The sequence below is a fragment of the Somniosus microcephalus genome, chromosome 5 (genome assembly GCF_052327205.1).
Source record: "Somniosus microcephalus isolate GS21.2 chromosome 5, FLI_Smic_1.0, whole genome shotgun sequence".
Taxonomy (NCBI): Eukaryota; Metazoa; Chordata; class Chondrichthyes; order Squaliformes; family Somniosidae; genus Somniosus; species Somniosus microcephalus.
Window position 1 is genome coordinate 83,451,751 of NC_140991.1, and position 26,089 is coordinate 83,477,839.

Here is a 26,089-nt window from a genome sequence, read left to right on the forward strand (position 1 = left end):
CGGAGCTCCGAGTAGAGCGCTTGTTTTGGGAGTCATGTATCGGGCATGCGGACGATGTGGCCCATTTATCGGAGCTGATCGAGCGTGGTCAAAGCTTCGATGCTGGGGATGTTGGCCTGAGCGAGAACACTGACGGTAACTGCCACTTAGCAGCCAAGGCGCGATGTTATCCAGGTCCTGCTGTAATCTGGCATGGGCTGCTTCATTAACAGAGGAGTTGTGGATGGAGCTGAATCCTATGGAATTCTCAGCACACAGCCCCTCGCCTGATCTTATGATGGAGCGATGATCATTCATTAAGCAACAGAAGATGGTTGGTTTGAGAATATTGCACTGAGGAACTTCTGGTGCAATGTCCTGGGTTTCAATGATTGGCCTCCAACAAACACAAACCTCTTGCTTTTGTCAAGTTTGACTCCATCCACTGAAGTGTTTTCTTTTTGAGCCCCATTGATATCAGTTTTTCTAGGGCTCCTTGGTATCATACTTGGGCAAATGCCACCTTGATATCAAGGGTAGCTATTCTCACCTCCCCTCTGGCATTCAACTCTGCTGTGCATATGCAGATTATGGCTATGATGAGGTCTGGAGATGAGTGGTCTTCTTTGATCTCACAAAGGCCTTTGACACGGTCAACCGTGAGGGATTATGGAGTGTCCTCCTCAAATTCGGCTGCCCTCAAAAGTTTGTTACCATCCTCCGCCTGCTTCATGACAACATGCAAGCCGTGATCCCGACCAACGGTTCCACCACAGACCCAATTCACGTACGAACCAGGGTCAAGCAAGGCTGTGTCATCGCACCAATGCTCTTCTCGATCTTCCTTGCTGCAATGCTCCATCTCAACCTCAGTAAGCTCCCCGCTGGAGTGGAGCTAATTTACAGAACAAACGGGAAACTGTTCAACCTCCGTCGCCTCCAGTCCAGATCCAAGGTCGTCCCATCCTCTGTCGTCGAATTACAGTATGCAGACGACGCTTGCATCTGCGCTCACTCGGAGGTCGAACTCCAAACCATCGTCAACACCTTCACCGAAGCGTCTGAGAGCATGGGCCTCACACTAAACATCCGTAAGATAAAGGTCCTCTATCAACCTGCCCCTGCCACACAGTACTGCCCCCCAATTATCAAAATCCACAACAAGGCCTTGGACAACGTGGACCACTTTCCATACCTCGGGAGCCTACTGTCAACAAGGGCAGACGTCGACGACGAAGTCCAACACCGCCTTCAATGTGCCAGTGCAGCCTTCGGTCGCCTGAGGAAGAGAGTGTTTGAAGACCAGGACCTCAAACCCGGCACTAAGCTCATGGTCTACAGAGCAGCAGTGATACCCGCCCTGCTGTATGCCTCAGAGACATGGACAATGTACAGCAGGCACCTCAAAGCTCTGGAGAGGTACCACCAACGCTGCCTCCGCAAGATCCTGCAAATCCATTGGCAGGATAGGCGCACCAACGTCAGTGTTCTTGCTCAGGCCAACATCCCCAGCATCGAAGCTTTGACCACGCTCAATCAGCTCCGATGGATGGGTCACATTGTCCGCATGCCCGATACGAGAATCCTAAAACAAGCGCTCTACTTGGAACTCCGACACGGCAAGAGAGCCCCAGGTGGGCAGAGGAAACGCTTCAAGGACACCCTCAAAGCCTCCTTGAAAAAGTGTAACATCCTCACCGACACCTGGGAATCCCTGGCCCAAGACCGCACAAAGTGGAGGAGACGCATCCAGGAAGGCGCCGAACACCTCGAGTCTCTTCGCCAAGCGCAAGCAGCACACGTCAATCCAAGCACCCCACCCACCTGCCCCTTCAACCACCGTCTGCCCCACCTGGGACAGAGACTGTAGGTCCCGCATTGGACTCATCAGTCACCTGAGAACTCATTTTTAATGTGGAAGCAAGTCATCCTCGGTTCCGAGGGACTGCCTAAGAAGAAGAACTCGCATTCAGATTATTTATGCAGTTATAGGGAATTTCTATAGAGAAGCATTTTCATCCTTGGCTCAATACAGTCACTCTACTGTTAACAGTGGTTGTATATACATTAATAATGGTCCAGAATAAATAAGTTTTGAATAGGAAAGCCGCATTACAATTAATAAAAAACAGGTGTATTTTTCTTAGTTTCTTAATCTTAATGAAAGTGTAGCCAGTGTTGCTGACTTTATACTCATGTTTACTTATTTGTTAAAATTAATGAATGGAGGAAAGTGTATCCAAATTGTCACCTAGTTGAATAATAGGAGGAATTTTTAACTTTATTCAGTCAGCAGGAAAAGAGTGGGGGAGCAGTTAAAATGGAGCGGCTCCATTTCCCGCTCCGTTCCAACCAATTACCCATTTTAAGGTCGCTGGCGTTGACGGCAGATGAGGCTCCCACTGGAGTCTAGCGGGATTTTAACAATTAATTTTAACCCACTCCTGAGTGGGGAGCCCGCCGCGGCCACCCCGCCAGGTAAAGCTGTTGGGAAGCCAGCAAGGTCCTCTAAGCTAAGTTAAGAAACTTTCCTGAGTGGGACCAGGACAATCATGTGTGCTCCTCCAGGCCCCACAAGGAACGTCTGGGCCTCTGCTGTTCGGGCTCCTCCCCTCTCCCCAGCCGTGGAACCCTCAAAACATCCCCCCTCCTGGACTTAGCTTGCTGCCAGCAGTCTTCTCTTGGTGCCTGAGGGTGGCCTCTCCTCCTCCCCTCTCCCAATCTGTTGCTGCCACTTTCAGAACAGATGAGCAGCTGACTGATCGCATTCAAATGAGGCCCGGCATTTAAAATCCGACAGTCTGCCGATAAAGCCTCCCGCGCCGGATCACTGTCCGCTCTCTCCGGCTTCCCGCCAGGATTTAAAATCGGCCTTAATATATTTATGTCTTTGAAACTAAATGTGCAATTGTTAAAAACAACCAAAACTTGTTTATGGATTAATGGTGACAAAAAAAAAAATTCCATCAGGAATTTAACCTACAGTAAGCACACAAAGCTAATCACCTGACAACCAGGCAATCATTAGCTTCTGTGATAGGAATATTCTTCTTATTCTGATCTGTGATTAGCAAACTGCAGAAATTCTTCATTCCTAGTTAGAACAGGAGAACAATGGGCTTTCAGGTTGTGTAAAGATTTTGAAATTTCAGTGGCTCCCTTATCAAATTGGCACATTCTGTTCAGGTAAAACTATTTTAGTATTCTGGTTTCCTATCTCCCAGTATTGTGCTACAAGAATGACTAACCTCAGCACTCTTTAAAAAAAAAAAATTTAAAAAAAGTTCCAGGTAGGTTAATAACAGGAAAAGACAACTATAACAAGGGAGGATTTCAGGCTTGGGCTGATAAGTGGCAAGTAACATTCGCGCCACACAAGTGCCAGGCAATGACCATCTCTAACAAGAGAGAGTCTAACCACAGCCCCTTGACATTCAACGGCATTACCATCGCCAAATCCCCCACCATCAACATCCTGGAGGTCACAATTAACCAGAAACATAACTGAACCAGCCACATCAAGAATTTAGGGAGCTAGGTAACAGATTAAAGGGCAGGACCTCAAAGGGTGTAATCTCTGGATTACTCCCAGTGCCACGTGCTAGTAAGTATAGGAATGGGAGGATAGAGCAGATGAATGCGTGGCTAAAGAGTTGGTGTAGGGGGGAGGGTTTTACTTTCCTGGATCACTGGGCCTGCTTCTGGGAAAGGTGGGACTTGTACAAGTCGGACGGGTTGCACCTGAACCAGAGCGGGACAAATATCCTTGCGGGGAGGTTTGCTAGCACTGTCGGGGGGGGTTTAAACTAACTTGGCAGGGGGATGGGATACAGAGGGAAGCTGAAATAGGGGGGGATGTGCTGCCAATTATGGAGGAAAAAACAAGTCAGCTTGGTAGACAGGGCAAATATATAAGGGCAAGGCTGGATGGCATCTATTTTAATGCAAGGAGTCTTGCAAATAAGGTGGATGAACTGAAGGTGTTGATAAACACATGGGAGTATGATATTGTTGCTATCACGGAGACATGGTTGAGGGAGGGGCAAGACTGGCAGCTCAATATTCCGGGGTACAGAATCTTCAGGCGAGACAGAGGGGGAGGTATAAGAGGAGGGGGTGTCGCAATATTAATTAAGGAGTCAATTACTGCAGTAAGGAGGGATGATATATTAGCAGGGTCCTCTAATGAGGCCATATGGGTGGAGCTTAAAAACAAAAAGGGGGCAAGCACTTTGCTGGGAGTGTACTATAGGCCTCCAAACAGTCAGGGGGAAATAGAGGAACAGATATGTAGGCAAATCTCAGAGAAATGTGCAAATAATAGGGTAATAATAATGGGGGATTTCAACTTCCCCAATATTAACTGGGATAGTCAAAGTGTGAAAGGCTCAGAGGGTGTAGAATTCTTAAAGTGCATCCAGGAGAGCTTTTTGAGCCAGCATGTAGAAAGTCCTACAAGAGAGGGGGCGGTACTGGACCTAATTCTAGGGAATGTGGCCGGCCAAGTGGAAAAAGTGCTAGTAGGTGAGCACTTTGGTGATAGTGACCATAATATGGTAAGATTTAAGGTGGTCATGGAAAAGGACAGGGATGGGCCGGAAATAAAGGTTCTAAATTGGGGGAAGGCCGATTTTAATAGGATAAGGCAGGATCTGGCCAAAATGGACTGGGATCAGCTACTTGTAGGAAAATCCGCATCGGAGCAATGGGAGGCTTTCAGAAGGGAGATTGAGATCATACAAGGGCAACATGTTCCCATAAATGTCAAGAGTGGTTCCAAAAACCACAGGGAACCGTGGATGTCAGGGGATATACGGGAATGGATTAGGAAAAAAAGGAGGGCTTTTGGTAGATACAAAAGGCTAAAGACGGAGGAAGCCCTAGAGGAGTACAAAAAGTGCAGGGGGATACTTAAAAAAGAAATTAGGAGATCAAGGAGGGGCCATGAAATAACACTGGCGAGCAAAATAAAGGAAAATCCGAAGATGTTTTATAAGTATATTAAGGGTAAAAGGATAACTAGGGAAAAAATAGGGCCCATTAGGGACAAAAGTGGCAATCTGTGTGTGGAGCCGGAAGATGTAGGAGGGGTTCTAAATGAATTTTTTGCATCTGTTTTCACTATGGAGAAGGACGATGTAGACATAGAAATAGGGCGGGGGGACTGTGATATGCTCGAACATATTAACATCGAGAGGGAGGAGGTATTGGCGGTTTTAGCTGGCCTAAAAATGGATAAATCCCCAGGCCCGGATGAAATGTACCCCAGGCTGCTGTGTGAGGCAAAGGAGGAGATTGCGGGGGCTCTAACACATATATTCAGGACCTCTCTGGCCACAGGGGATGTGCCAGAGGACTGGAGAACCGCTAATGTAGTACCATTATTCAAGAAGGGTAGTAGGGAAAAACCGGGGAACTACAGGCCAGTGAGCCTAACATCAGTGGTAGGAAAATTACTGGAAAAAATCCTGAGGGACAAAATTTGTCTCCACTTGGAGAGGCAAGGATTAATCAGGGATAGTCAACATGGCTTTGTCAAGGGAAGATCATGTCTGACTAATTTGATTGAATTTTTTGAGGGGGTGACTAGGTGTGTGGATGAGGGTAACGCAGTGGATGTGGTATACATGGATTTCAGTAAGGCCTTCGATAAAGTCCCGCACAGGAGACTGGTCAAGAAGGTAAGAGCCCATGGAATCCAGGGTGCCTTGGCACATTGGATACAAAACTGGCTTAGTGGCAGAAGGCAGAGGGTGATGGTCGAAGGTTGTTTTTGTGACTGGAAACCTGTGGCCAGTGGGGTACCACAGGGATCGGTGCTGGGTCCCTTGCTGTTTGTGGTCTACATTAATGACTTGGATATGAATGTAAAGGGTATGATCAGTAAATTCGCGGATGATACTAAAATTGGTAGGGTGGTAAATAGCGAGGAGGGTAGCCTCAGTCTGCAGAACGATATAGATGGGTTGGTCAGATGGGCGGAACAGTGGCAAATGGAATTTAACCCGGAAAAGTGCGAGGTGATGCACTTTGGGGGGTCTAACAAGGCAAGGGAATACACAATGAAGGGAAAGACCCTAGGCAAGACGGAGGGTCAGAGGGATCTGGGTGTGCAGGTACACAGATCCCTGAAGGCGGCGGAACAGGTGGATAAGGTGGTAAAAAAGGCATATGGGATACTTGCCTTCATTAGCCGAGGCATTGAATATAAGAGCAAGGAGGTTATGATGGAGCTGTATAAAACACTGGTTAGGCCACAGCTGGAATACTGTGTGCAGTTCTGGTCGCCACACTACAGGAAAGATGTGATCGCGTTAGAGAGGGTGCAGAGGAGGTTCACCAGGATGTTACCAGGGCTGGAGCGCTTCAGCTATGAAGAGAGACTGGGCAGATTGGGTTTGTTTTCCTTGGAGCAGAGGAGGCTGAGGGGGGACATGATTGAGGTGTACAAAATTGTGAGGGGCATAGATAGGATGGATGCTGAGGAGCTTTTCCCCTTAGTAGAGGGGTCAATAACTAGGGGGCATAGATTCAAGGTAAAGGGCGGGAGGTTTAGAGGGGATTTGAGAAAGAACTTTTTCACCCAGAGGGTGGTTGGAGTCTGGAACTCACTGCCTGAAAGGGTTGTGGAGGCAGAAACCCTCACAACATTTAAGAAGCATTTGGATGAGCATTTGAAATGCCATAGCATACAAGGCTACGGGCCAAATGCTGGAATATGGGATTAGATTAGACAGGGCTTGATGGCCGGCATGGACACGATGGGCCGAAGGGCCTCTATCCGTGCTGTATTACTCTATGACTCTATGACTCTATGACATAAATACTGTGGCTACAAGAGCGTGTCAGAGGCTGGGTATTCAGCGGCAAGCCTCACCTCCTGACTCCCAAAAACCTTTCCACCATCTACAAGGCACAAGTCAGGAGTGTGATGGAATACTCTCCACTTGCCTGGATGAGTGCAGCTCTAACAACACTCAAGAAGCTCAACGCCAGCCAGGATAAAGCAGCCCGCTTGATTGGCACCCCATCCACCACCTTAAACATTTACTCCCTCCACCACCGGCGTACCATGGCTACAGTGTGTACCATCTACAAGATGCACTGCAGCAACTCACCAAGGCGTTTGACAGCACCTCCCAATCCTGCGACCTCTACCATCTAGAAGGACAAGGGCAGCAGGCGCATGGGAACACCGCCACCTCCAAGGTCCCCTCCAAGTCACACACCATTTTATAACCCAAGTCTTTTAAAAACAGTTTTCACATGTAATACAAACCTTTTGCAGGATATATTGGAGTACTGGACTCAATTGCAAAATAAAATAATTAAAAGGTGCACCTATCTGACAGATTGCTCAGACTGAGTGGAAGCAAAGTATTGGGTTATGATTTGGTTTAAAACAACGTGGGAAGGGAAAACTGTGTAATCGTATCTAATTTTGCTTTGCTGCAATCAGATAAAGGAAAAGGAAACTGCCCATCAATGGCCAACCCACCCCGGCATAATCAATCATCAGGCGTCAACATTTACTGAAACAGTCCTATTCCCTTCATTGTTGAAACAAAACCAGCACACATCTTGGAAGTCTGAAGTTAGAGCTCACTCAAAATGAATTAGAACAGCCATTTGAAATGTGAATTAAAAATACTAATGAGAGAAAAGTGATGCCAATAAATTAGCCCAAATACATTAATAGGTGCTTAAAGCTATGGGGGGAATTTTAGGCCAGCCAGCCTGTTAACAGAGTAAAAAAATGATAATGGGGTCCCACTGTTAAATTCGGCAGGACCTCCACGTTCCTGGGATTTCTGGGTTTCCCCCACCCCCGCAACTGTGCTCCCCCACTTCATCCCCGTAAATATCGGGGCCAATAATTCCCCCCAAGATAACAATGGCAATAGAGCAAAGATCAACCTGTAGAGAACAAGGGAAAGAATAGTGAGTGAAATGGATCAACTTTGTCTTGAATTACCTTAGTGTAATTAAAAACGTTGCTAAAATAAAACATGCTTGAATAAGTGATGTAGTTATATCAAATACATGGGGCTGGGTCATATAACCACTACACTGCCATATTCTTGCGTATTTTCTTGTCCTGGTCTTGGCCATCTTTCCCGCAATTCCATGCTTGAATCCCTCCAATCAGGTTTCCGCCCCTGCCACAGTACCGAAATGGCTCTCATCAAAGTCATAAATGACATCCTTTGTGACTGTGACAAAGATAAACTATCCCTCCTCGTCCTTCTTGACTTGTCTGCAGCCTTTGACACAGTTGACCACTCCATCCTCCTCCAAAGCCTCTCCACCGTCATCCAGCTGGGTGGGACTGCACTCGCCTGGTTCCATTCTTATCAATCTAATCATATCCAGAGAATCACCTGCAACTGCTTCTCTTCTCACTCCCACATCATTACCTCTGGTGTCCCCCAAGGATCTATCCTTGGCCCCCTCCTATTTCTCATCTACATGCTGCCCCTTGGCAACATCATCTGAAAACACAGCGTCAGTTTGAACATGTACGCCGACGACACCCAGCTCTACCTCACCACCACTTCTCTCGATCCCTCCACAGTCTCTAAATTGTCAGACTGCTTGTCCGGCATCCAGCTCTGGATGAGCAGAAATTTTCTCCAATTAAATACTGGAAAGACCGAAGCCACTGTTTTCAGTCCCCGCCACAAACTCCGTTCCTTAGCCACTGACTCCATCCCTCTCCCTAACATTTGTCTGCGGCTAAACCATACTGTTCGCAACCTTGGTGTCATATTTGACCCTGAAATGAACTTCCGACCACATATCCATGGCATAACTAAGACCGCCTATTTCCACCTCTGTAACATCGCCCATCTCCGCCCTTGCCTCAGCTCATCCACTGCTGAAACCCTCATCCATGCCTTTGTTACCTCTAGACTTGACTATTCCAACGCACTCCTGGTTGGCCTCCCACATTCTACCCTACGATAACTTGAGGTCATCTAAAACTCGGCTGCCCGTATCCTAACTCGCACCAAGTTCCGTTCACCCATCACCACTGTGTTCGCTGACTTACACTGGCTCCCGGTTAAGCAATGCCTCGATTTCAAAATTCTTATCCTGGTTTTCAAATCCCTCCATGGCCTCGCCCCTCCCTATCTCTGTAATTTCCTTCAGCCCCACAACCACCCCACCCCCCGGTGATATCTGCGCTCCTCTAATTCTGCCCTCTTGAGCATCCCTGATTATAAATCGCTCAACCATTGGTGGCCGTGCTTTCTGTTGCCTGGGCCCGAATCTCTGGAATTCCCTGCCTAAACCTCTCCACCTCTCTTTCCTCCTTTAAGATGCTCCTTAAAATCTACTTCTTTGACCAAGCTTTTGGTCACCTGCCCTAATTTCTCCTTATATGGCTTGGTGTCAAATATTTTGTCTTATAACACTCCTGTGAAGCGCCTTGGGACGTTTTACTACGTTAAAGGCGCTATATAAATACAAGTTGTTGTTTTGTTGGTTTCCAGTTCTGTGAATGATAGGAACCCACGAATAACATTGCTGATATTCTCAGCTGCTCTTTTTTTTTATTCATTGATGGGATGTGGGCATCGCTGGCTGGCTAGGCCTGCATTTAGTGCCCATCCCCAATTGCCCTTGAGAGAAGATGGTGGTGAGCCACCTTCTTGAACCGCTGCAGTCCATCTTATTGTTTTTCGTAGCGGTTGTTTACAACTGAGTGGCTTGCTGGGCCATTTCAGAGGGCATTAAGAGTCACATGTAGGCCAGACCAGGTAAGGACGGCAGATTTCCTTCCCTAAAGGACATTAATGAACCAGATGGGTTTTTGCAACAGTCGACAATGGTATCATGGTCGCCATTACTAAGACTAACATTTAATTCCAGAATTAAATTGAATTGAATTTAAATTCCACCAGCTGCCATGGTGGGATTTGAACCCATATCCTCAGAGCATTTGACTGAGTCCTCTGGCTTACTAGTCTAGTGACATAACCACTATGCCACCGCCTCCCGTAAGTGCAGCAATAATGAAAAATTAAATTCTTAAATTAAAATAAATAGATTATAGCTACTGTAAAACATAGTGTTATGTTCATTAATAACTAGACATTCTTATTATGAACACAGCTAGCTTCTAGCTAGTTATTTATTCAGTACACGTTCTCTAGGTACAGTATCTGTAGAGGCTTCCATGTGTGCTCCTGTGTGCAGGCTGCCATCTTGACTGTTGCTTTCTGGGTAGCCTAGTGCCTCATGGGTAATGTAGTCTTAAACATACAGCTATATACAGCTCTACACAGCTCCACCTAGTGTCCACTACAGAATGACATGCTATTGATCACTACACATAGAAAAATATATTTGTGCTTAATCACATTTTATGGGTTTCAGTTGCTGTGTTAAATTAATTGGATCAGCTGTTCATGTATATTTTGGTCCCATTAGAGATTTTTTTTTGTGGAGCACTAACACTTTTATTGTTAATATCAAATGTCTGAGACATTCAAGTTTTTTCAATGTAAGTCAAAGGGAGCCCACCACCTCCCCATACCTGGTCTGCCCTAAACATCACTCTCAAGTAGCCATGTAACCCACTCAGTTGTACACACAATTGCTCGAAGGCCCACCACCAACTCTGCACAGCAATTAAGGATGGGCAATAAATGCAGCCTGGCCGTTGCAGCACACATTCTAAGAACAAATATTTAAACAGAAACTTAATGACTGCAACACTTGAATATCTTCAGAACAGAAGATGAAATAATAAAGGACTTGGATGTATATAGCACGGTTCATGTCCTCAGGGTGTCACAAAGCACTTCACAGCCAACGAATTGCTTTTTAGTTACTGTTGTTATGTAGGCAAATGCAGCAGCTAATTTGTGCCCAGCAAGGGAGCACGAACAGCAATGAAATGGATGACTAATTAACCTGTTTTGGTGGTGTTGGTTTAGGGATGACTTTTGAAATAGGGTACATTTTACTAGTTATTGGACACTGATCTCTAAATTCCTGATATGCACTTCTGATGCAATTCGTAAGATTAATGTTCAATATTATAATTATATAGAAGATCCGGGAAGGCGCCGAACACCTCGAGTCTCTTCGCCAGGAGCAAGCGGAAGCCAAGCACAAGCAGCGCAAGCAGCGCACGTCAGCCTAAGCACCCCACCCATCCACCCCTTCAACCACCGTCTGCCCCACCTGTGACAGAGACTGTAGGTCCCGCATTGGACTCATCAGTCACCTGAGAACTCATTTTTAATGTGGAAGCAAGTCCTCCTCGGTTCCGAGGGACTGCCTAAGAAGGAGGTTTGGTTATGGACATAAAGCAAGTATGCACCGAAATCCTTAGCACCTACTGCAGCAATTCAAATAAAGTGCATGTGTGATTAACATAGCATTTGAATTTAATTTCCTATTTTTGTATGCTAGTTATCTCTCTCTACAGCTTGTCTTTGTCTCATTTTACTCTCCGTATTTCCTGTTGTGCCTCACTTAATATTAAATGACGGGGCCTCCCTGCTTCTGTATTCGATTCCTCTGGAAATGAACTACAGTATTTTTTTGCACTCTTTATGGCAGTATCAACATGTGTTGCTACTTTTAACGATTTATGTATCTATTCCCAGATCTCTGGCTCCTCTGCCCCATTTAGTTTACCTTCCAGAAAATAAGTGGTCTCCTTATTCCTCTTGCCAAAATGAACAATCTCACAGTTCACTATATTGAATTTCATTTACCATTTATCCACCCACTCTTCAAGCCTGTTTCTGCCTTCCTGTATTCTGATGCTATCTTCCAAATTATTAGCTATACCCCCCCCCCAAATTTATCATCTGCAAATCTTGATCATACCTGCAATTCTTGAGTTAACATCATTTATATGTTATAAACAGTGATCCCAGCACAGACCCCTACAGAACACCATCCCACCAGTCTAAGAAACTTCCCTGTTTTCTGTTTTGTAGCCATCTTTCAATCCATTCTTCTACCTGGCCCCTGATTCCACATGCCGTGACCTTTGTCATGAATTTCTTATATGGCAACTTATCAAAGGCCTTCTGGAAATCCATGTCTACCTCATTTACTGCATTGCCTTGCCCACTCTTTCTGCTACTTCTTCAAATAATTCAATAAGGTTGGTTAAACATGGCCTGCCTTTTAGAAATGAAAGTGCTGACTATTTTTTATTATATTCTCCGTCGCTAGATGAATTGATATCTTGAGGGTCATTTTAACTTTTGGCAATAGTGGAAAATGGGCGATATCAGATCAGCCACCCATTATATAACTCGCCTAATTTTTCTTTCCATTGATTTCAATGGAAGTCTGCTTTAACTCACTCAACTGTTTGTCCCTATTAACTGCAGTTTTCATGATGTCATGTAAAGAGACTGGTAGGCTGCTGAAGGAGTCCACAAAGCAGGTCATCAAAAAGACAGAAAACAGTGATGGAGGAAGAGGAAAAAAGCAGGAAGGCGCAGGCAGCAGATACAAGTCAGAAGAGGCCCATAGCAGCACATTACACAACCATTAAAGCAGGATTTGTCATTTTGTTTTCCCGGTTCTGAGACCTGGTGAAGTTTAAGCAATGAAAGAAGGGGAAAACTGGAGGAATAGGTCATCTGAGTCAATCTTACACTGAGCAGCATTGGCCTAGATCTAGGTGAACGTTTTCTTGATCAAAGAAATTCAGACAAAGTGCGAATGCACGGCAACAGTTATAACCAAAACTATTGAGATCAAGATGTACTTTATCTAGTTTCCATATAGGTGACGACAGAAACAGTACACTTACCCTCGGATATCAACCTGAGCGACTGCGCTGATGTTGATCTGCAGTTGGACGAGGTTGCTGCTTGGATTATCCTTATTAGAACTGCAATGTAAGTCAGAAAAATACTAGTCCAAGAGAGGAAAAACGTGTAACGTAGAAATCGGAATTGGAGCAATCATTAAAAATCAGCCATGATCTCATTGAATGGCAGAGCAGGCTCGAGGGGCCGAATGGCCTACTCCTGCTCCTATCTTCTATGTTTCTATGTTTAAAACATATGCTGCAGGATTTATACCTTGCATGATATTTTTTATTGTTAATACTGCACACAAACTTTAAAAACCTCAGAGTTAATTGTCAGTTGATGAAGTGCTTTTCGTCAAACAAATATTTGTAAAAGAATGTTTTAAGAACCAAAATAGCAATACAAGTCACTGATATTTATTGAGGTAAAGAAAGAAAAACAATGGCCAGACTTCAACTTAGCTCCCTTATATCCTTAAAAGGAATGTTAGAACATGTTCCATGACAGATGACCGAGTTACTCTGTTTTTATTGTTTGGTGTATTTACTTTGGTAATTTGTTATACATCAGAAACTAAAAATATGAAGGTTGAAACAGGTTGCAGTTACAGACTGCCTCCGATCTTGACATTTTTGAATCAGTTTATCTTTCAACCTACCCTTATTTTTCCATTCCTTTTTGACTCATGGAAAAATGCCATCAGACTATAAAGAGGTTCAGCTGCAAAATGAACAACTCCTGTTTTATCCTTGCACTCAGAATAATCATTTAAGCGAGGCATTTTGGAATCAAAGAAACTTTTAACTGGGCAGTAGGTTCCTGTACCATACTTAAAAATAAAACTAGTTCACTAAACATCCAAAATCAGATATGCAGGTGATGAAGATGGTTAAATTACCCTTAGCGGACAAGCAATGTATGAAATGAGAATTAATGGTCCGGAATTTGCGGTAGTAATAACGGCAAAGCTGTCAGCGCTTGCCGTCATTACTGTATAAAACTGACAGCATATTTTGGCATCCACACATGCGCAGTTAAACATAAAAATCCAGGAGTTGCTAACAGTGATACCCTGCTCCTCCACAGGTTGCACTATTGCCATCTTCCCAGATGAAATCATTAGATATCACTGATGTGACGTGAACTTTATTTACGCACTCCTCTCGCTGTAATAACCCTCGATAAAGTTAAGCTTTGTTCAATCAGGAGTAACTGAGTTTTTAACAGTGTACTAAGTCATAAGTATTGCTAAACAACCTCTCAGGCCCTGAAAAACTAATTTTACAAGTGTGGAGTCTCATTCCCTCAGAAGAACATTTAAAAATTGCAGAATTAAAAAAGAATGTTTTTTTAAAGTTTGTGTTCTGCTATTTACGTTTCTCCCTTAACCCCATGTGCATGTTCCAATCTTTATTTTGCTTTCTGTACAATTATTTAAATGTGATTTATATTCTCTGCTATTTACTTCCTGCTTTGCTGTCTGTGAGAATTTTTCAGTCTGATTGGCTGATCAGCCTGCCTGCTGCCTGCCCTGTTGCTGGACGCCACAGATCCCCTGTAGAAGGCACCAAACTGAAACCGATGTTGGAAGAGGAACTCTGCGCTCTAGAGCCAATTAAAACTTTGTGTGCAGCTTCCCTCGAGGTCCTTTCGCCGCTGACTGCCTTTTTTAATACATATTGACAGGACGCCAAACTTTACTCTTGTAGACTTCCGTGGTTGACACGGCCCTCGACCGTGTCCGTTCTATCTCCCGCACTTCTGCCCTCACCCCTGCCCCTCCCTCCCAGAACAACGATAGGGTTCTCCTTGTCCTCACCTTTCACCCCACCAGCCTCCACATTCAACGGATCATCCTCCGCCATTTCTGCTACCTCCAAAGTGATCCCACCACCAAATGCATCTTCCCCTCCCCTCCCCTTTCAGCATTCCGTAGGGACCGTTCCCTCCGAGACACCCTAGTCCACTCCTCTATCACCCCAAACAGCCCTTCCCCTTCGCCTGGCACCTTCCCGTGCAAGCGCAGGAGATGTAACACCTGCCCCTATACCTCCCCCCTTCCCACTGTCCAGGGCCCCAAACACCCCTTCCAGGTGAAACAGCGATTTACTTGTACTTCTTGCAATCTAGTATACTGTATTCGCTGCTCACGATGCGGTCTCCTCTATATTGGGGAGACCAAACGCAGATTGGGTGACCGCTTTGCGGAACACCTCCGTTCAGTCCGTAAGGGTGACCCCGAGCTTCCGGTCGCCTGTCATTTTAATTCACCGCTCCATTCCCACTCGGACCTCACCGTCCTTGGCCTCTTGTATTGTTCCATGGAAGCTCAACGTAAACTTCAGGAACAGCACCTCATCTTCCGATTAGGCACTTTACAGCCTTCCGGACTCAATATCGAGTTCAACAATTTCAGATCATAACCTCGGCCCCTATTACTTTTTTACTTATAATTTTTTCCACCCCTTTGTTTTGGGTCTTCCTTTCCCCCCCCCCGCCCCCTTTCCTTTTGTTTCTCTCTCCCACCTGGCAGCTGTCTCCTATCCTGCCAGTGCACTTCACACCTAATCTCAGCTGTCTTTTGTCTCCACTGGCCTCTTACCATGTCGTCTGGTTTCGAATACCTTTTATTGTCTCTTTTACTTCTTTTGTTCGATTGCAGCCCTGCCTTTGATCTATTTTATTTTCTTTCCAGTTTTGAAGAAGGGTTTCGACCCGAAACGTCAACTCAAATTTCTCTCCACGGATGTTGCCTGACCTGCTGAGTTTTTCCAGCAATTTCTGTTGTTATTTCGGATTTCCAGCATCTGCAGTATTTTGCTATCGTCCTGAAAGTTCAGATGTGTTAGGATAAGCTCTAAAGAACACACACATTGAGTGGCCAATTAGAAAATATCGACAAGAATGTTCTTCCCCTATCTAAATTGCCACTTACTAGGTATAAATAGTGCACTATGGGCCAATACAGCTGTGGAGTGTGCAGTTTGGGTGAGAATGGAGAGAGTGCAGAAGACGTAAAGCAAGATTTATAGATTAAGATTCGCAGTTCATCGTAAATGGCTTTGGGAAGTTTTTCTTTGTTAAAGGCACTATATAAATGCAAATTCTTGTTGTTCATGTAATTGCACAGTGAAGTACTTCCTGTGAAGCAGAGGGAAAGTCTCACACCAGAGGGTGAAGAAGGCGTAGGACGCGGTCACACAGAAGATCTTAAAGGGAGGTTGCATTCACTGCTGCCAGATTAGTCTGTGATACTGCTGGAAAGTGGAAAATATCAGCAATGGTGCTCTCAGGTTTTCTGATGTCTCCCTGTAGGTCTTAGTGGAAGAGATTAGGGCAAGGAGGGTCATTCTGTTTCCCAGAAGTGGAAAGACAATTGGCAAGACCTACATACACCAAGCTTGGCGAAACGTGGCAGAGAAAGTCAGTTATAGAGTCATAGGGGGGAAAATTCAGTATCGCCCCGTTTGGGGCGCCATTAGCGGCCGTGCGCAAAGTTTAGCGCCTGGCACTAATTATCGCCTCAGACGCAAACTTGGCTTTTTTCACCCCTGGAGGTGATTGGAGCACTAAATCAGATGCTTCACACCTGTCTTAAGGCGCAAAGGCCGAGGAGCGAGGCGCTACCTCAGAGCGCTGGCGAAGCTCATGCGATGTCAGTCAGCAATGGAACACAGACACACTGGCTCCGGCCAGTTCTTAAAGGGGAGTTCTGATGAAAGGTCATCGACCTGAAACGTTAACTCTGTTTCTCTCTTCACAGATGCTGCTTGACCTGCTGAGTTTCTCCAGTATTTTTCTGTTTTTATCTTAAAAGGGAGGGTTGATTTTGCACTCCATCCACATCCTGCTCATTGCAGCCTTGAATCTCGGCCTGGAGAGACCTGTACATCAAATCTGCTGGAAAGAACAATGGCGAGACCCAGGGAAAGAGCTCAGAATGCAGCCCCCATAGTCTCTTCCAAATAGATACAAGGAAGGGCAAATCAAAATGAACCTGCAAAGTGCTGCTCAGTATGCAAAACTCCTTCACACAGTGTAGAATCTCTCCAGAAGTCTCTCTCTCTCTCTCTCAGAATGCGTGGTTCAAAAATGTCACCAACAAAAAAAGGCAGGAAGCAGTTGCCTTTAAATAGCGCTCCCCCAGTCCCTTCCTGACTGCAAAACGTTCCCCTCAACCTGTCGTTGCTAGCGGCAGGCGGTAAGGCAGGGGGCGCCACTCAATATCCGGTCTGGGGTGCTACTGGGGTGTTGCGCACTCAACTGACGTCACGATCTGCCGGCGCAGGAGATCATGGCGGTAGTGTTTACCGCCGCCGCAAAATGTCTAGTTAATTTCACGAGCAGCGCAAACATCGCCGCGCCCGGGCGCTAGTTGCTTTGCGCCCCATTAGCGCCCTCTTAAGGCGCTAACGGGAGGCACAAACAACTGAATTTTTCTCCCATAGAGTCATACGGCACAGAAGGAGGCCATTCGGCCCATCAAGTCCGTGCTGGGCTCTCTGTAGAGCAATCCAGTCAGTCCCATTCCCCCGCTCTATCCCCGTAGCCCTGCAAGTTTATTTCCCTCAAGTGCCTATCCAATCTCCCCTTGAAAACATTGAGTGTCTCCGCTTCCACCACTTCCGTCGGCAGTGAAGTCCAGGACCTCACCACTCGCTGCGTAAAAAGGTTTTTCCTCAAATCCCCCCTGTATCTCTTGCCCAAAACCTTAAATCTGTGTCCCCTAGTCCTTGTACCATCAACTAGTGGGAACAGCCTTTCTCGACTAGCCTATCCAAACCCGTCATAATCTTGTACACCTCTATCAAATCACTCCTTAACCTTCTTTGCTCTAATGAAAACAAATCCAGCTTCTCCAACCTGTCCTTGTAGCTAAGATCCCGCATCCCCGGAACCATTCTGGTAAATCTCCTCTGCACCCTCTCAAGGGCCTTCACATCTTTCCTAAAGTGTGGTGAAGTTTTTCCTCACATCCCCCCGTATCTCTTTCCCAAATACAGTTCTGGAAACATTCCAGGACCTGGATTCAATGTAGGAAACACTTCAAAGACCTGAAAAGCCGCAAAGGTGAGTATGGTTCTCTATTTCTCCATCTGTCTCAATAACATCTGGCAACAGTCCTTCCTCCACCTCCAGCACTGAACAACTTTCTCCCCTGCATCATATCCTTCACTGGCAATCACAATGGTCACATTGAGCTGGATTTTCTCAACGGGGAGCTTTTGGAGGCGGGACTCCGACTTGTCGGGTTTTAGTCCCGCCTCCATCGACTTGTGGCCAACCCAGGCTATAAGCCCGCCAATTAAGGGAAAGCCGGTTACAGGTGACATCAGCGAGTGACGTTTCATCTGTCAAGAGCATTTGACAGATGAAATGTCAGCGTTTGACGGCTCTGTGAAGCTGTCAAACACTGACAATCTGTCCTCTATGTTGAGCCCTTCCACTCAGACTCAGTTAGAGATCTCTCCTGAGCAGAAAGCAGAAGGCTGCAGCTTTTGACAGTTCAGCGGTCATTCTGCTTTCTGTGCCGGTGAGCTGAGGGACTCCCGAGAACTGAAGGGAGGAAGCCTGCAGGAAGAAGTAAAGGTAAGTAAAACTTATTAAAACACTTTACACTCACCTCACACACTCACCTCTCCACACTTGCACCCAACACTCACCTGCACACCGGACATCTCGGCCCCTCCAACCCCCGCAGACCGATGGCCCGCCTCGCTGACCCTGGCGAGGTTCTGAGCCATCGGGAAGCTCACACTTCAGGGCTGAAAATAGGAATTCTCCAAAAAACTGCCTGTTAACAGGCAGTTAATTGGCACTAATCCCCTTCCCGCCTCGAGGAGACGGGACCCGGCGCGGGTCGGGTACCGGTCTCCTGGGAAAATGGCATGGAGGCGGGTTAGGGCAGAATGGGTACCCGTCCCCAGATTCTGCCATTTTCCCGGCAGTCCCGCCTCCTTACCCGCCTCCCCAGGGCTGACAAAATCGCCCCCCACTTTATCACCTCATTCCAAACACACACTCATTTCCTGCTTGCTGCCTTCACAGCAGCTACTAACAACATTCCATTCTCACATGATAGCAATTGCAGAACCAGGAACTCCTCTCACATCTCATTCCTCACTTCACACCCCAGCCATGTGCTTTCCATCAATCCTGCTTGCACCTTGCTTCTTTTCCCTCTCAGCATATGCATCACATGCACAAGTCCCATACATGTGCGCTTTCTCTTTCACAGCCAGTCACTAACTTTTACCCTTTCCTTCTGCAAGAACATCTAGCATGAGGACTCAGGTGGAGCAGGTAGCTCTGGAAGTCAGTTATCTTTCAAGAGTGATGCGCATAGGAGGTGGTGCAGCTGGCGGCTTATCTGAGCAAGTTCGCTGCCTGTTACTTATACCCCTTCATGTACCTCAAAAAATTGCACAGTCTGCTTGGCAACTTCAAGCTGCGTTGTGAAGCCTGTCATCTGCTGCTCTCCAGCCTGTCAGTGCCATGCTAACTCGTCGCTTTTCTCTTTCCTCTATGTCCTTATCAGCAGGAAAACTCTCAGAGAAGGACAACCCACCTGAGGATGAACCATCACACGTTCCACCCCTCCAAAGCACTGGCGAAAGGATTGGCACCCTGGGTGGGTTAGACAGTGAATTAGAGGGGTCTGCACTTGCTGAAGCACCCAGCAGGAGCAGGTAGTGATGGCACGGACAGCCTAGGAGACGGCTCACCAGAGGACGAGATCATCTCCCAGCTCTGCTGAGCAGGACAGTGATCCCGACTTCCGGGGCCCAGGCTTGGAAAGAAAACTGCTTGGGTCACACAAGCAATTATATAAAGGTACTGGAAACCCTGTCAAGGAGTTTCCGCAAAATGGCTGGAAATATGGAAGAGCTTGCTTCCAGCTGTGTGCCGTCCTGTTGCATGGCATTAACACTCTGCAGTCTAATGACAAAAGGGATGATTGATTTGTCATTTAATCTCTCCTGCCTTCCACCCTATCACAGACCTTCCCTTTTGTTCTTTCCTCCCCATCCCCCTTTCCCTGCCCCTGCAGTTGTTTAAAATCTGTTACATCTCTAACTTTTTCCAGTTCTGATGAAATGTCATCGACCAGAAACGTTGGGCTGAATTTTGCCGGTGCTCAGAGAGCGGGTTCGGAGGCGGGTCCGCTGTCAAAATCAAAAAGATTGACAGAGGGGCGGGATCCCGCTCTGAACCCATCTCCTTGTGAGTTTCCCTCGTGTCAGCTCGGCTTGCGCTTTGCAGACCCGGCACTAAGCAGTGGGTCAGGAAATTCAGATAGTTAAGAGGATGTTTAAAGCAATTTAATCACCATTTTACCAGGTACAAAGCATTTTCCCAAGTTTTCCATGAGGTTCACTTCACTCGGGGGTCACATCAGGTAAGTGTGTCGGGTTTTAAACAACAGAGTGATTGGGATGTGATGAGTGGCACAGCAGGATGAGGCTGTGTATGGCTTTGCAGTAACGTTTGGTGATCTACTGAGATCATTGAAAGATTTGCGCCACTGCAGCCAGGTCCTCCTGACCACATCCCTGCTCGTGCCCTCCTGTGCAATGTGCAACCAGGCTGCGTTGATCTCCTGGGGAGGTCTCTTCCACCCACTGGAAGGGAAGAGAACCTCCCTGCATGCTGTGACTCCCTCCATAAGCATATGAAGGGAGTAATGGGAGAGGCTGAGTGCAGCCGTGTACCTTGTGCAGTGTTTGTCAGTGTTTGCAGCACCTCAATGCTGTAGAACACTGACAGCTCAACTGTTAAAATGATTGTGGACATGGTCCCTTTAAGGAAACCGGCTGATGACGTCATCAGGCCCGCTTCCTATTAATTGGTCGGGGTTTCACAGTTTTAAAGTAAAGTTTTAAAGTAAGAAAAGTATGTTAAATTTCAATTTGATAAAAACACACTATCTGTACTATTTACCCACTCTTTTCCACTATCACCAAATCCCCATTGCCACTCTGTACAAGTCACTCCATTTAGCAGATACTCCAGCTCTGTGCACACAGCTTGTTTTGTTTGCTGCGAAAAAAAGGTCTTTGTTGTCTTGGCAACATGCTGATCATATGTGGGGTGCAGAAGGGCATTCCTTCAAATTAAGTTGAGCTAAATTGATGGATTTCATCTAAAATCAACTGGAGGAGACCATTTTGCTCTTTTCTAAAAAATGTTTTTTAAATCGATGACATCTGGGCTAATTCGTAACTCACCTTTTGATCTGCAGGTCGAAGCTGATACTGGCATCTGCCTTCTCCAAGCGCTGAACAGAAAAACGTAGCCCCACAGACAGCTGGGAAAAAACAGATCAAAGCATTAACCATCAACAGCTGTTGGAGTTAAAGTGCTGAACTCCTGCTGTGGAAAATAGCTATAGGCTATGGCAGCAAAGAAACTAAATCTGCTACAGTCTCTCACCTTAGTGAGCGCTAAATTTATTAATTCATGCTGATTATGCGACTCATTGATTCACTTAATTATATCAGCTTCCTCTAAAGTTTTACAGATGATTAATCAACACTTGGATAAAAAATAGATTTTGGCTCTAAAAAGCCCTTATAAAGCAAAAATGACTTGGGGGACACTATACACTACTTTACTCATAAATCCATTTACATCACCAGGCACAATAGAGTAAACTTTACACAAAGTTTAACACCTGGTGCAAAGCTTTGCCAGCCAAGCGTGCAAATCAGGAATTCAGGCACAGATGTCAGTGGCAGCCTGGAGGATTAGCATCCAGGATGGAAAATATTGTGGGGCCTGCTGAATTCTGTGCCCAAATTCCCAATGCACATTCTTGGCGGACGAAGCTCCATACTTGCAGGGCAAATCTATAAAATTAACCTTTATGTCACATCACAGAATGACATAGAGTCTACAGCACAGAAATACGCCATTCGGCCCAAATTGTTTCTGCTCCACACGAGCCTCCTCCCACCTCTCTTCCTCTAACCCCATCAGCATATCCTTCTGTTCCTTTCTCCATCCTGTGCTTACCTAGCTTCCCCTTAAATGCATCTACGCTCTTCGCCTCAACTACTCCTTGTGGTAGTGAGTTCCACATTCTTTCCATGCTGAGTAAAAAAGTTTCTCCTGAATTTCCTGGTGGATTTATTGGTGACTATCTCATACTAGTGGCCCCTAGTTTTGGTCTCCCCTACAAGTGGAAACATCTTGTCTACATCTTCCCTATCAAATCCTTTCATAATCTTAAAGACCTCTATCAGGTCACTCCTCAGCCTTCTCATTTCTAGAGAAAAGAGCCCCAGCCTGTTCAGCCTTTTCTGATAAGTATATCCTCTCAGTTCTGCTATCATCCTTGTGTATCTTTTTTGCACTTTCTCCAGTGGCTCTATATCCTTTTTATAATATGGAGACCAGAATTGTGCACCATACTCCAAGTTTGATCTAAGGTTCAATGCAAGTTTAACATAACTTCTCTGCTTTTCAATTTTATCCCTCTAGAAATGAACCCCAGTGCTTTTTTATGGCCTAATGTGTCGCTACTTTTAGTGATTTGTGTCAGTGTACCCTAGATCCCTTTATTCCTCGACCCCATTTAGACTCTTATTATCTAAGCAGTATGTGACCTCCTTATTCTTCTTACCAAAATGTAACACCGTATACTTAGCTATATTGAAATCTATTTGCCAATTACACACCAATTCTGCAAGTTTATTAATGTCTTCTTTTATTTTGTCGCAGTCTTCCTCGGTATTTACTATAACCTCCAATTTGGTGTCGTCCGCAAATTTTGAAATTGTGCTTCCGGTTCCCAAGTCCAAATTGGTTATGTAAATTGTGAACGACAGTGGTCCCAGCACCGATCCTTGTGGAACACCACTTCCCAACTTTTGCCAGTCCCCGCAGCTACCCTTAACCCCATCTCTCTTGTTTTCTGCTCTGTAGCCAACTTGCTATCCATTCTGCTACCTGTCCCTACTCCACATGTTCTGACCTTACCATGAGTCTACTATTTGGTACCTTATCGCAGGCCTTTAGAAAATCCAAATATATTACAGCTACTGCATTACCCTTGTCTACTCTTTCTGTTACTTCTTCAAAGAATTCAATAAGGTTGGTCAAGCACGACCTTCCCTTTTGAAAACCGTGATGACTACTCTTTAATATATTATAGGTTTCTAGATGTTTTACTATGATATCTTTGAGTAATGATTCCATTATCATTTCTACCACTGACATTAAACTAACTGGTCTATAGTTCCCTGGACTTGTTCAATCTCCCTTTTTAAATACAAGAATAACATTAGCTGTCTGCCAGTCCTCTAGCACTATTCCCTTTTCTAATAAATGTTTATATATATGTAATAGTGCCTCTGCTATCTCTTCCCTAGCTTCTTTTCAATTATCTTCCCCCTTTCTAACTTAAATGTCTTTATATCTTTTTTGATCTCTTGTTCCAATATCATGTCCAGCTGTTAGTCTCCCTGGTAAATACGGAGGTAAAATAACTATTCAATATTTCTGCCATTTCTCTGTCATTACCTCCGAGTTTATCTTGTGCATCCCTTAGTGGCCCTATCCCTATCCTAATTTTTCTTTTGTTATTTATGTGCCTGATGTATACTTTACAATTTCTTTTTATATTCCTTGATAATTTAACTTCGTAGTTCCTCTTTGCTTTCCTAATAGTTTTTTTGACTTCTTCCCTAACCTCTTCGTATTCCCTTTTGTCATCCTCTCCTTTATTGTTTACTAGCAGGGGGGGCCTGGCGTTGCCAGGGCAGTTTAGAGGGCCGCGCGGTTGACGGGCGGCCGCTGTCGCTCCCCCGCTCTGTGTCTCGGGCCGAGCGGTTGTGAGGCCCGGCCCAAGTGACCCCAACTCACTTCCCGCTCTGGCGGGCCGACGCAGCTGCCCCGCTCGCTGTTGAGGAAAAGCAGGGGGAAAAATGGCGGCGAAGTTTCGGGAGGCTGCAGGATTAGGTCCCGCCCGTGATGCACCGATTGGTCAACCATCAAGTCACTGAACTGTAGGATTGGTCAACCATCACGTCACTCAATGCTAATGAGCGGTAGGATTGGTCAACCGCTAATGAGCGTATTTTTGAAGTTTTGTATACTGTCCGAACAATTTTTGTCTGACCAAAAAGTAAATACACCGATGACACTCCCCTGATCATCAGCTTTCTTTTGATATAACATATGTGTAGGTACGCTCTATAACTTTTGAGTGTATAGCGGACAGACAGACATACAGACATACATACAGACATACTGCTTTATATATATAGGCTAGCTGAAGTGCCCGGCGGTGCCGAGGCTTTTTCGAGGGAATGTTGTTGTTGGAAGAGAGAGAGAGAGCGACTGGGGGGAAGAGAGAGAGCGACTGGGGGGAAGAGAGAGAGCGACTGGGGGGAAGAGAGAGAGCGACTGGGGGGAAGAGAGAGAGCGACTGGGGGGAAGAGAGGAGGGGAGGGGAGGGGGAGGGGAGGGGAGGGGAGGGAGGGGAGGGGGGAGGGGAGGGGGAGGGAGAGGGGGGGAGGGGAGGGCGGGGAAGGGAGGGCGGGGGGGGAGGGGAGGGGGAGGGGGAGGGGAGGGCGGGGAAGGGAGGACGGGAGGGGAGGGGAGGGGGGAGGGAAGGGAGGGTGGGGGGAAGGGAGGGCAGGGGGGAAGGGAGGGGGGAAGGGAGGGGGAGGGCGGGGGGGAAAAGGAGGGGGGAAGGGAGGGGGGAAGGGGGGAGGGCGGGGGGGAAAAGGGGGGGGAAGGGAGGGTGGGGGGCCCCCCCGAGGGTCGCGGCCCCCCCGAGGGTCGTGGCCCCCCCCCCGAGGGTCGCGCGCCCCCCCCGAGGTGAAGACCGCCGATTGCGCGCGCAGCAGGAGCTGAGACGCAGCGTCTCTCTCTGGCTCGGCCGGCGGGCCCGGTTGCCAGGGTAACCGTGACGCTGACCAAGCCCCGCCCCCCGGCCAAGCCAGAGAGAGACGCTGCGTCTCAGCTGCTCCTGCTGCGCGCGCGGCCCCCCCCCCGAGGGTCGCGGCCCCCCCCGAGGGTCGCGGCCCCCCCCCCCCCCGAGGGTCGCGGCCCCCCCCCCCCGAGGTGAAGACCGCCGATTGCAGCTGTGCGAGACGGCCGGCGGGGCCGGTTGCCAAGGTAACCGTTGACGCTCAGCAAGCCCCGCCCCCTGGCCGAGCCAGAGAGAGACGCCGCGTCTCAGCTCCTGCTGCACGCGCACCCTAGCGGCGCTGGGCTGAGGCTCGGCCCTCCAGCCTTCGAGTGGGGCCGGGAGGTGCCTAGCTCGGGCGTGGGTGCGGAGGAGACGCCGAGGCTTCTAGGCCTACCTGGCAAAACGGGGAAAGGTAGGAAAATTAATGAGATTAGATAAGTTAATTACTTTCTAAATCATTTTTTTTTAAAACAATATGTGTTTTAAAAGCAACGTTTTTTTTTAAGACGCAGAAAGCGGGAAAAAGAAAGGAAAAGTTTGGAATCAAGATGGCGGCGACTCACCTCGGTTCAGAACGATAAGGCCCGGCCACACACGCACCGATTGGCCCGGCGGCACACGCCAGCAACCCGGCGTACGATTGGTCGAGCTCGAGGTCACTCTGTCGCTAATGAGCGGATAATGAGATGCTAATGAGCGGAACGTTGAAGGTTTTTGGGATACCGCGGGCGCGATTTTAGCCCGGCCGAAACGTAAATATGCTTAAAACCGTCTCGGAAGCGTAAGCTTTCTTTGGAGGTAACGCGTGCGTAGATACGCCCTGTAACTTTCGAGCGCATACCCGACAGACGCATACGCGATGACAGACAGACAGAATTGCAGACAGACAGAAGTACCGATTTATATATATAGATGTACTTAATGTATGCCTTTTTCTTTAGTTTTAATTTTACCCTTATCTCTATATTCATCCACGGTGTTTCATTATTGGCTAGTTTGTTTTTGTTTCTGTTTTTTAGCGGAATATATTTCTTCTGAATTCTATTGATCACCGTTTTAAATATTTCCTACTACTGTTCTATCTCTTTGTCTGTCAAAATGTTTTTCTAGTTTACCTTCCCTGGTTCCATTCTCACACCCTCAAAATCAGCTTTTTTCCAATGCATCACTTTGGTCTTTGTCTTACTCATGTCTTTCTCTTACTCACGTCTTTCTCAGTCATTATTTTAAACCTTATTATGTTATGATCGCTATTGCCTCAATATCCCCCTATGCTTGCTTCTCTTATCTGCTCTGGTTCATTTCCTAGATCCAGCAGTGATTCCTCTCTTGTTAGGCATCGTACATACTGGGTAAGAGAGGAGTCCTGAAAAAAACTGGAAAAACTCCATTC

The 26,089-nt window shown here is 46.6% G+C and overlaps 1 protein-coding gene across 1 annotated transcript in view; it reads right to left on the bottom strand.

Moving 5' to 3' along the window:
- The window catches only part of itga8 (integrin, alpha 8), a 291,754-nt gene that overhangs the window by 94,548 nt on the left and 171,117 nt on the right, over positions 1 to 26,089 (bottom strand). The window contains exons 22-23 of the mRNA XM_085987920.1: positions 21,005 to 21,084; positions 12,773 to 12,853 (exon numbers count right to left, since the gene is read on the bottom strand). Coding sequence (XP_085844046.1) covers positions 12,773 to 12,853; positions 21,005 to 21,084 — 161 coding nt within the window. The remainder of the gene's footprint in view (positions 1 to 12,772; positions 12,854 to 21,004; positions 21,085 to 26,089) is intronic.